Source organism: Cimex lectularius, unplaced genomic scaffold (genome assembly GCF_000648675.2).
Source record: "Cimex lectularius strain Harlan isolate CLEC.00 unplaced genomic scaffold, Clec_2.1 scaffold231, whole genome shotgun sequence".
In the NCBI taxonomy this organism is placed as follows: Eukaryota; Metazoa; Arthropoda; class Insecta; order Hemiptera; family Cimicidae; genus Cimex; species Cimex lectularius.
This window is the reverse complement of record NW_019392879.1, coordinates 239,610-253,524: the sequence shown is the minus strand read 5'-3', so window position 1 is coordinate 253,524 and position 13,915 is coordinate 239,610. Positions and strand designations below refer to the sequence as shown.

The window sequence follows — 13,915 nt, the reverse complement described above, 5'->3', positions numbered from 1 at the left end:
CAACAACAAAATTGTTAATTTCAAATCATTAATATTAATTCAAAGTTCCTTTGACATTGCAATACAAGAATTATTTTTCTTTTGAAAGTGTTCTTTTGATTTATTCATGCACACTTTTCTGACATTTCAAATTTGTTCAAACGAGAAAAAAATCCCTCCTACTGGTATATAATATTAAGGCAATAAATTGTAGATTAAATTTACTTTATCATGAAATGTTCTTTCTGTATTTTGATTAATTTTTTTTCAAGCCACCTCATTTAACTAATTTTTATTATGTATGAATTTCTCATCTCGTTTAATTTAGTTTGTATTAAAATAATTACATAAATTGTAATAAACATAAAGATAACAATGCATATTGTTTGAAATAAGTAACAAACTATAAAATCGATGTAAATTTACAATTGACGTCTTCTTCATTGGCAGGGAAGTGGCCACGATCCATTAAATCATAGCCGAGAATAATAAATAACAGGTTGCTGTTCTGAAATATGTACAAACTCGTGTTTGTACCGTTAAACAATTAGACAATAGAACCTAAAGTTAATTAATGAACAAGAAAATAAAGCCAGAAATTAATGATGCTTTTGTGAGGCCCTCACGTGAAAATTATTCACGTCGATGCACTAAACAAAATTCCAGCAATGGTATAATGAGAAAGACTAAACGAGCAAGGCTGTGCTACTGTATAATAGTCATTTTTCTCTAGTTTCTCCGAATGACTGGATACATTATTGCAACTTACTAAAAATTGGTCATTACACTGCACATTGGAAGGTTTTTGACCGTTTAACATTATCTGAATAATCATATGTAAGTCTGGGTATAAATCTGTATCGTTAGGGAATGTTTTTTTTAAATTAAATTTATTTATTAAAACTGGTCTTATTAAGCCAACCATTAATTTTGCAATAATATTTTAGAACAATTGTGGTGATTAGCGACCGTTAATCGATAATTATTTAAAAATCGTGAGATGCGGTCTGGTGTGATGTAGGTTTCAGAAAAACATTTTCTTTGTCATGCCAACGTTCCGGTCTTTATTGAGATCATCTTCAGGGCCTGGGATTTACAAACCTTGTTTAAGTCCATGTAGGATGTGAAAAAAAGCGAATTTATACAATGCAAAATATATTTTTTTTAACATTCAATCAAAGTATTTCTACTCACCCAAAGAGTATGTCTTCTGTTTAATTTGTGACAATCTTGCGTGGCGTGTTGAAGTGCCTGCTACGTTTTATGAAAAATATGTTTTTTTGGTCTTCTGTGGAATAGAGTCGGGTCAAGCTAAAATAATCACAAAAAAAGCGGCACCCTCAACACGACACACAAGAATGTCACATCCACACGGAAAACAAATACTTTGAGCCCTGAAGATGATCTCACTATAGATTGAAATGTTGGCACGATAAAGAAAACGTTTTTCTAAAACCTACGTCACACCAGACTGCATCTCACGCTCTTCAAATAATCAGTTTCGTTTTACCCAACTGACAAGAATATATCAGTTAATTTAATTAAAATTAATATAATAACAATAAATTACAAATATCTCTATTCACTTTTGAGCAGTTTAGACATTACTGTAATGAAAATTGTAGTAATGAAAAATGATTTTTTTAGTAATTCAGGTTTTTGATTGAGATCAAAAAGTCAGTGTCACGAGCGGGATTCGAACCCACGACCTCCGGCTAAATACGCCGCTGCTCTACCACTTGAGCTATCGTGACCTCGATCCACTCGGACACTAACTTCCCATCTCAACCCCACTTTTTGAATTTTCCCTCCTTTTTGCCATTTTTTAAGGAGAGAAAATTCAAAGGTGGGGTTGAGATGGGAAGTTAGTGTCCGAGTGAATTATTTGAAAGAAATTAATTGGTCAAGTGGACCACGAAAACAAGTGAATTTTTTTGCCAGTTTATTCTAATTTATACTTTAATTTTGAGAAAAGTCATTCCGGGAGATTATAAGACCGCTCAGAGCGGTCTATGATTATTTATTATGGTAATTTCCAAACGTACTACTCTTGATTTAAGACAAATCGTGATATATCGCGTAGGGAATTTGCTATATGCGTAATTAATCCGTGATTGATAACGGTAATCTTTCCGCCTATTTCATGAAAGGGGTATTTGATGAAAACGGGTCCGGCTCTGGAAAAGGCACGGAGAAGGTTTAATCCGGCCGAATGTGCAGCATGATCTACTCTCAGTGAAAACCACCGTTAAAAGTGATTAATGGAAGTTCGTTTGGCTTGAGTCCATGATCTTTGCCGAACTGTATTCTTATATACAACACGCAGTTTCTTCAATAGTCGCAAATTTGATAAATCGCAGCTTGCCACTACGCAAAAAATTCTTCAAATCAATTAATCTTTATGTAAGGTAATTATTCAGAAATCGTGAGATGCGGTCTGGTGTGATGTAGGTTTCAGAAAAACATTTTCTTTATCGTGCAAAACGTTTCGATCTTTATTGAGGTCATCTTCAGGGCTCAAAGTGTTTGTCTTCTGTGTAATTGTGCCATTCTTGCGGGTCGTGTTGAGAGTGCCTGGGGGGCACTAGGGCACTCTTGGCAGGGAAAAGAAAACGATTTTCTGAAACCTACATCACACCAGACCGCATCTCACGATTTCAGAATAATTATCGATTAACGGTCACTAATCACCACACATTTATGTAAGGTATTGGTTGATGGGGTACGGGCCTACTCAGGCTTTTAACCCCTCGGGTCCTGGTCGCCCTCCCTGTGTAATATATATATATNACAATTAATTTTATTAATCCATTTACGTTTTTGTGGTCAATTGACCAGGTTACTTCTTTCAATTAATTGTTCTTTTTATGTAAGGTATTGGTTGGGATAAAAAATTCAGGGACATGAGCGGGGTTCGAACCCACGACCTTCAGCTAAACACGCTGATAGCTCAAGTGGTAGAGCAGCGTCGTATGTAGCCGAAGGTCGTGAGTTCGAATCCCGCTCGTGCCATTGACTATTTGTTTCAACTAAAAACGTTAATTAATTTTAATATATTAATTGGTCAAGCGGACCACGAAATTAGGGAATTAAAAATAAAATAAAAATGCTAGGGACCCCCCACCTTTCGATTTTCCCTCCTGTTTGTCATTATTCAAAATTCGAAAGGTTGAGATGGGAAGTTGGTGTTCGAGTGGATCGAAGTCACGATAGCTCAAGTGGTAGAGTAGCGGCGTATCAAGCCGAAGATCGTGGGTTCGAATCTCGCCCGTGACACTGAATTTTTTATCTCAACTAAAAAACTTAATTAATGGAAAAACATTAATTGGTCAATCGGACCACGAAAAGTAGTGAATTTAATAAGTTCAAATGAAGTATACTTCACTAAATCTCTCCGTGGCCATTTCATTTGTCGCCGAGAATCAAATAAATTACACGACATTTGAAAAATGGCAAAAAGGAGGGAAAATTCAAAAGGTGGGGTTGAGATGGGAAGTTAGTGTCCGAGTGGATAGAAGTCACGATAGCTCAAGTGGTAGAGCAGCGGCGTATTTAGCCGAAGGTCGTGGGTTCGAATCCTATTCGTCACACTGACTTTTTATCTCAACCAATACCTTACATAAAGATGAATTAATTGAAGAATGTTATTTGGTCAATCGGACCGCGAAATCTAATTAATTCTTCAAATTCTTAATTAATCTTAAAAATATCAAATCCCCTGATTCTGTATATAGAAAACTATACAAGTGGCGGTATTCCTTCAAATTTTTCTATCTCAGTGTATCTTCCCTAATTCTTTTTAATACGTAGCAAAAAAAATAAAAACAACAAATGTCTATAGAACATATTATTGGTATCCGAGAGTCAAAGAGTAAATTCCAACGTTGAAAATAAGCCTAGAGTTCTACCGCATCCGAGGTGTGTTAACGGCCAATAAATGTTTCGTTCGTCCATTAGTAAGCCGAACACGTTTTTACAAAGTGCGGACAATCGATAAATTCAGTACGTTTGATTTAGTAATGTTGTGATGTTTATGCGAGGAAATGACACACTAGTGATTAAACCAGTTTTAAAATCCGGCTGTCCATCTAAAGTTACTAATTATCTTCCCATTTACCATCAACCTGCCATGAAATTTTCAAATCTCTTGTCTATATCATTGCATTTCTCTGCAATAAATTCATAATACCCGCACAACATGATTTTCAACCTAACAAATCAACCACAAGAAACAAATGAATGAAATTTTCATGGATATCATTTGATTGTGTCAATCAGAATAAGCTTGAAATTACAAACTCCCTTTACCAAGAGTATACTGTACGTATAAAATATACTATAGTTAACCCAACAGATAAATCATATACTAAAATAATACAAAAATTTGTAACAATTACGTCGATTCACCCATACTAAGCCGGGTAAAGATCCTAGCCTCCCAGAAAATTACAGACCTATTTCTCTAACATCTCAACAAGACATTGGAAGCCAAAATTAACAAAACGTTAAATTAGTTTATTGAGAAAAAAGTTCTGTTCAGCCAAACCAGGCTGGGTTTAGAAAGCACATTTGCTCTGAAGATCATGTAGCGCTACTTAAAAGTGCTATTCAGAACATTTTCGTAGAAAGGGAGCGTGCTTTAGCTGTCTTGTTCGACCTGGGAAAAGCATACGATACGACCTGAAGATTTGGCATTCATAAGAAACTCTATGATTGGAGTTTAAGAGGGAACATAAATAATTTTTTCATTGAGACCTAGTCATTATCACGAACGCTAATATATTTAGACCTAGTCACACCTGGAAGTGAATATAATTAATAATATATTAATTTTAAAATCAGTATCCTAGGTCCTTTGCCTTTTCTTGTAAGTCCCAAAATATTGAAGTTTGTTCTCGACCTTTATATATTTTTAATAAATGACAACCTAAGTATTTCAGTTTAGACACTAGGTTAATAATTAGTGTGTGGTGATTAGTTTAGTCGATAATTATTCAGATAACGTGAGATGCGATCTGGTGTGATGTAGGTTTCAGAAAAACATTTTCTTTATCGTGCCTACGTTTCGAACATTATTGAGATCATCTTCAGGGATTTACAAACATTGTTCAAATTTAACAAATACATGTAGGATGTGAAAAATGAATTTATATTTGTTTACTCTTTTCTCTCCTTTCACCTCAAAGAATCCGACTTCTCATACAAAAATGTTATTCTATCCTTCAAAATCCGACGTACAATACTTTGATTGAATATAAAAATTTTTTTTTTGAATTGTATAAATTCACTTTTTTTCCACATCCTACATCTATTTGTTAAATTTAAACAATGTTTGTAAATCCCAAGCCCTGAAGATGATCTCACTAAAGATCGAAACGTTGGCAAGATAAAGAAAATGTTTTTCTGAAACCAGACCGCATCTCACGATATCTGAATAATTAGTTAATAATTAGTGTAGAAAAATAGCAAAACCCACTATTTGTAATGTACAATTATGTACTCATTGTTATTAAAAGTATTTCCCAGGTCTAACCATTCTAGTTTCTCTTTGTTAGAATTTTTTTGATGAATTATTAAATAGTTAAATCGTTAATTATTTCAGACCTATAAAAGCAAAAACCTTGCATTTTTCACAAGCCTGGTGGTAATTATTGATAGTGATTTACATTAAATAAAAACGTTAACATTCTGCTGAATGCAAAACATAAACGTAAGTACCATACATTATCAATTTTTTTAATTTTTCAGGACCTGCTTGCCTCATTTACTCGATATGTCACAACGATATAAAAATATTGTTCAAAATAATGTGACTGGTCATTGAAAAAATACAAAAAAATATTTTTAGCGTTCTTCATGATATTGTAGCAATATTATACGACTAAGGGGAAGCTTTTGCACGTATTTCGTTTATCATTACATCGTTTTGACTTTAGCTATTTGATTGAGCGTGAGTAGGCAAGTCTGTTTTGAATTCCTGTGATATCCCAAATGTGTGAATGAACACATAACTGTGAATATATTCTATGTTATATAGAATATAGCTAGCTATAGTGCGATGAGTCTGATTAAATGAATGAAAAAGTTAATGGTTAATGGAATAAACGTATAAGTGAGCGAGGGAATGAGTGAATGAGAAAGAGAGAGAAAATAATTATAGAGAGAGAGAGAGAAAAGAACAAGGGAGAGAGAGATTGAAATAGCGGGAGAGTGAGAGTGGAAGACAAAAAGTTGGAAGAAGGGAGAGTGGATATTTAAATAAATAATAAAATGAGTTGCTAATTGACCAAATAAAAAAAAGATGTGTGAGTGAGGAAGTGAAATAAAAAGAGAGAGTGAGAGAGAGAGAAAGAGACAGACAGAAAGAGAGAGACAGACAGACAGAAAGAAAGAGGGAGAGAAAGAGATAGAGAGTGAGAGAGAAAGAGAAAGACAGTCAGAAAGTGAGAGAGAGAGAGAGAGAGAGAGAGAGAGACAGACAGACAGTCAAAAAGTGAGAGAGAAAGAGATAGAGAGAGAGACAGACAGAAAGAGAGACAGACAGACAGAAAGTGAGAGAGAAAAAGATAGAGAGAGACAGACAGACAGAAAGAGAGACAGACAGACAGAAAGTGAGAGAGAGGGAATGAGAGAGGGCGAGAGACAGACAGACAGTCAGAAAGTGAGAGAGAAAGAGATAGGGAGAGACAGACAGACAGAAAGACAGGCAGACAGAAAGTGAGAGAGAGAGACAGACAGACAGACAGAAAGAGAGACAGACATACAGAAAGTGAGAGAGAGGCAGAAAGTGAGAGAGAGGGAGAGAGGGACAGAGAGATAGAGAGAGAGAGACAGACAGACAGACAGACAAAAAGAGAAACAGACAGACAGAGAGACAGAAAAAGAAAGACAAACAGACAGATACACAGTCACAAAGATAAAGAGAGAAAGAGAGACAGACAGAAAGTGAGAGAGAAAGAGAGAGAGAGAGAGACAGACAGAAAGAGAGAAAGAGAGAGAGACACACAGTCAAAAAGTGAGAGAGAGAGGGAGAGAGAGAGGCAGAAGACAGAAATTGAAAGAGACAGACAGCCAGAGAGACAGAAAGTGAGAGAGAGTACAAGAGAGAGAGAGAGAGAAGAAGGGAACGAGGAAGACTGAGATAGAGTGAGTAAGAAAAACAGGATCAGATAGTGTTTGATTGAAAAATTGAATAAATGAAAAGAAGAATATGAAGAAACAACGAATGTCGTTTTATTTAAAAAATTTCCCAAATTTAGTCTCTGGTTGTCTCTTGCAATTAACGAGAAAAAAATTGAGGAAAGAGTGAGAAGAAGACAAAAGTAGATAGAGAAAGAGTGGGAATGATAGGGAAAGTGTTTTTGAGTGTCATGCAGATAGAAAAATTGAGAATAAATCATTAGAATACAAACTCCTATTTAAATACTAACTAAATGATTGTATAAATAAACAAAATAATTTTTTTAGTACTATCTTTCTGTCACTTCATAAAGTTAGGAGGAACACAAACAAATGGTTGAGCAGTGCACTTTCAAGAAACGATTCTTTCGGAATTGAAATAAATGTTTAATCGTTTTTAAAATTGAGATTAAATATTTCACGCACTCAAACAATTGCTAAATGACGGGAGATAGTAGAGTGTTGCAATGCGAAAAGGGCTTTTCCTAATGTAAATTGTAAAGCCCTTAAAGCCCAATTTCACACAAAATGCGATTTTTCCCCTTCCATCTTGAAAGGTGGGAAAACGGAACAAACAACGGGCGTTTACCTGGTATTTATGCTCCTCGACTGCTTCAATTCAATTCTTTCCACCGTGCAAAACAAGTACAAACTTTAAGAAGATACAAATCTTCTCTCCCCTCTTAAAACCATTGTGTTCGTACAAAACGGTGATAAATTTGTTAACATAAAATTCTATCTGTTGGAAAATTATTATTATTCATCAAACAATCGAAATATTAACAAAAAACAAGTTTCTTGAATAAATTAAATGATGTTTAATGACGAAAGCTCGTTAATCGTTACATATTTAGAATCAATACTTAATTTTTAACATAAAAAAAATACTGTGGTAAAAATTGTGATTTTTCTTTTTTTTTTTTTTTTATTCAGAGTCAAGTAATCTTGTCAGAAATGTGCTCGTCTCTGACTTCTTGCGGATTCATGCTTTAAGGGTAATTTTTCGAAAATATTGATGCACCCCCATTCTTTCAGTAATATTTCTTTCATTAAACAACAAAAAAATTAATTGATTGTCCAATTCATACCTTCCTTTCGTTTTTATTGCGAATAAGTTTAATTTTTAAAATAATACTTCTATTTAGTTGTTCTTACATGATCATTTTCTTCTTTCTATGTACTGTCTTGTTCACTGCATCTATTTTTCTTATTTCTCTCTCTCTCTCTCTCTCTCTCTCTCTTTCTCTCTCTCTCTCTCTCTCTCTCTCTCTTTCTTTCTCTCTTTCTTTCTCTTAATCTTTTCGTCATTTGTTCAGTTTTTCAATCATTACAACAGATGGAAAATAAGTAATATACCATAAAAATCATGGAAACATAAAGTAATTAATATTATGTACATATTATGTTTTTTTGTTAGGTCTAAATAACTATAATAATAACGAAAATTAAAAATTAATTAAGTAATTTAAAGTCATGAGTAACTATCAAAAATTCTTGCTAAAGTTTTGTTTATTTTTTATTTTTCTTTTGATTGTTATTCATTGATTTTACTTAAATAAACACATGATATATTATCAATTTATAAATCAAAAAACTTTTGTAACGAAATATTTAATAAAAAAATAAGTAAAACTTTATTCTTGTATTCTATTTGTAAAATAAATTGTAAAGGCCAAAAGAGTTTGAGTAAATTGTATGTATAATGTACAACGTAACTCGCGTTAAGTGGACAAAATGGCCCATGAGACCTAACTTTGCGTCGGTCAATCAATCTCGTTCTCATTCACTCAGTCACACACTCGCACACACTTTTATCCATTTATTTTATTGGCAACTCGCTTTTTATTTATTAAATTATTCAATCAAACTCTCTCTCTCTTTCTCTCTCTCACTCTCTCTCTCTTTCTTTCTCTTTCTTTAACACTCAATTATCACTCACCATTCAAATATTTTCTCTTCACTATCTTTCTTTCTCTCTTCCAACCACTCACTCACATTCACTTTTTTTATTAAATTAACCACTTACATTATCATTTATTTAATAGTACTTAGATAATAATAAGACTTCTAAGCCTCCCCCTTTGTGTTTCAATTTTTTATGTTCACATTTGTATTATTTCCTCTTTCTTTATTTGTTGTCCAGCTAGTCGTAGTTGTATTTTTATTTATCCCTTACTCACTATCTCCAACTATAATTCACCCTCCCAATATTCTTCTCTCTCACTCTCTCTCTCTCTCTTTCTTTCTTTTTTCTCTTTTTTTAACACTCACCCTTCAAATATTTTATTTTCTCTATTTTTTTCCCTCTTTCACCCACTCACTCACTTTTATTATTTATTTATTCATTAAATCCACTAATTTCGTGGTCCGCTTGACCAAATAATATATAACAATTTAGGCAAAAAGGAGGAAAAATTCAAAAGGTGGGGTTGAGATGGGAAGTTAGTGTCCGAGCGGATCGAGGTGGTAGCTCAAGTGGTAGAGCAGCAGCGTATCTAGCCGAAGGTCGTGGGTTCGAATCCCGCTCGTGCCATTGACTTTTTTATCTGAACTAAAAACCTTAATTAATTGTATTTTATTTATTCAATTAAACTTACATTTTCATTTATTTAATAATACTTAAATAGTAATAACAATTCTAAGCCTCCCTCCTTTGTGTTTCAATTTTTATGTTCACGTTTTTATTCTTTCCTCTTTCTTAATTTGTTTGCCCAGATTGTCGCAGTTGTAATTTTATTTATTCCTTACTCATTCTCTCCGACTATAATTCACCCTTCCAATCTTCTTCTCGCTCTCTCTCCTCCGCTTAAATTAAAATGATATTTTCAACAATAAATGAATGAATTTAACTAAATGTATAAAAAATATTTGGATGCATGTAAGACTTAGCGTAAATTAGTCGTAGAAGGTTATTAGAAATATGTTTTGTAAAATAGCATAAAGAGGATGTAAAATCTTGAAAAATGTGCATTACCATTTCAAGGATTTTTGCCCGATTATTTACCTCTGCATTATGATGTGTTTTTTTTATGGATGGGAAATATTTTTCTAAAAGCAGTTTTACTTTAAAATTCCTTTTGTCAAAGTCGTCATAAAATCCCGATACATAAAATTCTACAACTCCCTTGCATTACATCCCAATAATTTAGTTTTATACGTTAATCACGAACTATCTTGAATAATCCACCAAGTGTTGTGAAGTGGCAGTGGCCTTACGACCTGTTTTGCAGCCGGTCACACGTAGACCCTAGTAGAGGTGTCACCACTTGGTGATTCTTCAAACTTGACTGCCACTTAAGGTGGCCATTCACGATCACTCCAAATGGAACCGCGCCAAGACGTACAGCTCCATTTGGAGAGCCTGAAATTTGAGGGGGCGTTCACGACCGCTCCAGAGCCAATCGTCCGAACGTCAACCAGTGAATTACCTTCTCAAAATGCATGACGATCTCTTGTGCTACTCTTCTGTTTATTTACATATTAAAAGCAAAAAATCGAAAAGGAAATGGTGTAAGAAGTGGCTCCTGAACAGAAGCCGTAATACCCACATTAATTTGATGAAAGATCTTTCCCTTGAACCCGCTGATTGGAGGAACTATTTAAGGATGAATGAAACGTCTTATTTATTCATTATATTTAGTGTTCTATTGACCAAATTACTTATTTCAATTATTTAATCTTTTTTGTAAGGTTTTGTTTGAAATGAAAAAGCTAGTGCCACGAGCGGGATCGGAATCCATGGGCTCCGGCTAAATACGCCGCTGCTCAACCACTTGAGCTATCGTGACTTCGATCCTCCCCGACACCAAAAAAATGGCAAAAAGAGAGAAAATTCGAAAGGTTGTAGTTTGAGATGGGGAGTTGGTGTCCGAGTGGATCGAACTACCGAAGTCACGATAGCTCAAGTGGTTAGCACAGCGGCGTATTTAGCCAAATGTCGTGGATTCGAATCCCCTCGTGACATTATTTTTTCATTTCAAGCAAAACCTTACAAAAAAAATTATATTTACTCCAGCTTGTTACCCCTTGATTAAAAAACAAAAGACAGCCATGAGAGAAATCATCACTACATGAAAGGTTGGCAACCACATTACGATTTCTCGCTACAGGGATGAACTACAAAGAACTTAAGTTCTCTACTATGATTTCTGATCATTGTTAGGGGTTATCAATACCGCATCTCTCGTTGCATTTGTATCCTTTGTTTTGAAAACGTCGACCAACTGGTTGAAGATCGAATTTCTTTTATTTCTATCGTCAACAATAAAATCTCGATTGGATGTCATTACCAATAAAGAATAAACGTTTTTGACTTTTTGAGAATGTACGACGGAGATGTTTGCTCAGTGACAGAAAGACGGAGACTGCGCCAAAAAAACGAGGGTTTTCCCATTCACGAACGCGCCATGCCGTCGTCGGGCCGTAGATATTTGGAGTGGCGCGATGGAGTTTGGACCGGGCGAATATTCTGCACAGCCGGGAATGCCAGTTCAGTTTTGCCATTGACGTGGTTTTTGGAACGGCGTCGCTCCGTGCTAGGTGCGAACGTGAATGGCCACCTTTAGTTTTACATTTTGTCCCTTCAATTTGTACATGTCATCAATTTCACTTGTAGTATGGTATGGTATGGTGAAAAACGATACTAGGGAGCGGGGTTTGCACTCCCCCGGCACTGCAGCCTTCTGGGTTATTGTACCTTCCTAGTTCCTAGTTTAGTGAAATAGACTCAATCCTTCTCCTTAGAAGTATCAGGTCATTGACTGTCGCTGTTGCATTTTGATTCCCTAAGTTTTTTCCGTACGTTAGGTTAAACCTCCATTGAGCTGTTGCTTCGCATTCGAAGATGATATGGCTGTTTCCTCCTCCTTATTACATAACCTTCACATGGGATCATCGCTGTATATACCCATGTTGTGTAGATGTTTTCTCAGATGCCAGTGACCGGTTAGTAGTCCTACCACTCCTCTGAGTTTGGCCCTCTCCAATTGCTGCAGTGCTTTTGCCAGTCTCGGTGAGGGTTGTTTCATCATAAGTTTACTATGTCTAGAGTGTATCCACTTCTCCTTTTGTTTTGCTTGGATCCATTCTGCGATGGAGGATTTTATATTTGTTTTTGTTATCCCAAGAATAGGTTCGAGGCCTATGTATCATCTTGCAGATCCTCCTCTGGCCAGTCTGTCTGCTTTCTCGTTAGGTACCCTGTACTTCTAGGTAATTCTCCTATGCCCTGGCATGGAAACCATTAATTACAGCATGTCCAGATTGCAGACACCTCTCTTTCGGCAGAATTTCCACCTAAAAACACTGCAACTTTATCAGCCATGATACTTTTTCTCATTTGTTACCACCGGCGTAAATTTGTTTCAGCCAAATTACGTGTTACTTTCCCGATATTACCAGCTCCCTGTATAGGTGTCAGGTCGTTATTTTTTAGAATGTTGCTAGTTTTGTCATGCTCAGCCACAAAAATAGGATCTAATTTACCTCGATTGCGAATTTTCCGATATAATGAGCGACTGTCTGTCATAATCATAGTCCCGAAGTCCCTGGACAAGCTGAGACCGATACAGCTTAAAATTGTAAGTCCGGAACCTCACCTCTAATTTTTTTTTTTTTTTTAACTAAAACCTTTCCTATATTTTGGAAAGAGGAATTAGGATTTTTGCGAACATACAGTGAACTTTCAATTAATTAATTTTTTTTGTAAGGTTTTGGTTGAAATGAAAAAGCTAGTGACACAACCGGGATTCGAACCCAGGACCAGTTTTAGCTAAATACGCTGCTCTCCCACTTGAGCACACCTCGATCCACTCGAACACCAAATCCCTATCTCAACCTATAACCTTTCGAATTTTCCCTCTTTTTGCCATTTTTAGTACAAAAATAAATACAGTTGTAAAAAGAAAAAGCTACCGGAACTTTAGAAAAAAACTTCACCGAAAAACCAACTAAGAAGAAATCGTCTATTCAAAGATTTATTTACAAAATCCAATTATAACCACAAGTGGGAAATTTTATCTGTATTTTGTTTACTTCTCATCCTTTAAAATGGACCAAATGTTTTCGTAAGGTCGAATAATATCTAAGAAATGTTGAAAACTGTAAATGGTGGCTAATTTTTTTCCTACTCAGTGCGTATAAAACTGGCTTAATTTATGTGTAACAAATTTTGCATGATAAAAGCTGTGCCAAGTATAAATAAATGTTTAGCAACCAGGAATGAACGAAAATCAAGTGTTTTTTCTTCTTTTTGAATATGATGTATATTTTTCTCTCCGGCTATTTGTACAAATTTCATTGTTTTTCTGTTCCCAGAAGGCGGACTTAGCCGTCGGTTCCATGACGATCAACTACGCCCGGGAAAGCGTGATCGACTTCACGAAGCCGTTCATGAACCTCGGGATCAGCATACTCTTCAAGGTAATATTCCTTTCCAGAAGAGAAAACCGGGACGGGCAAAGTTTCCACGGGACCGATCCCAGACGGCGATAACGAAACCGAGAAACTTCTCAGACGTCCGTTATCACCTCGGAGTTTCCAGTAATCATAAGACGGCAAATCTTCTCGAGAACATTACCAACAAAGTCGACAAGAGCTAAATGCGACTGATATTAAATTAATAATATTTGTCCAGTGGAACGCTTTTTTATATAAAGGGTGTCCTCTTTACATGGCTTGGCTGAATTTATCTTGAACCAATGACGCTATCAAAAAAACAAAAAATACCTTTTAACTAATTTTTAGTCTAGTTTCCAAT

General features: G+C 35.3%; 1 protein-coding gene across 1 annotated transcript in view; it reads left to right on the top strand.

Moving 5' to 3' along the window:
* Nucleotides 1-13,915, top strand: part of LOC106673990 (glutamate receptor ionotropic, kainate 2-like) — a 282,478-nt gene that overhangs the window by 251,467 nt on the left and 17,096 nt on the right. The window contains exon 11 of the mRNA XM_024229005.1: nucleotides 13,474-13,578. Coding sequence (XP_024084773.1) covers nucleotides 13,474-13,578 — 105 coding nt within the window. The remainder of the gene's footprint in view (nucleotides 1-13,473; nucleotides 13,579-13,915) is intronic.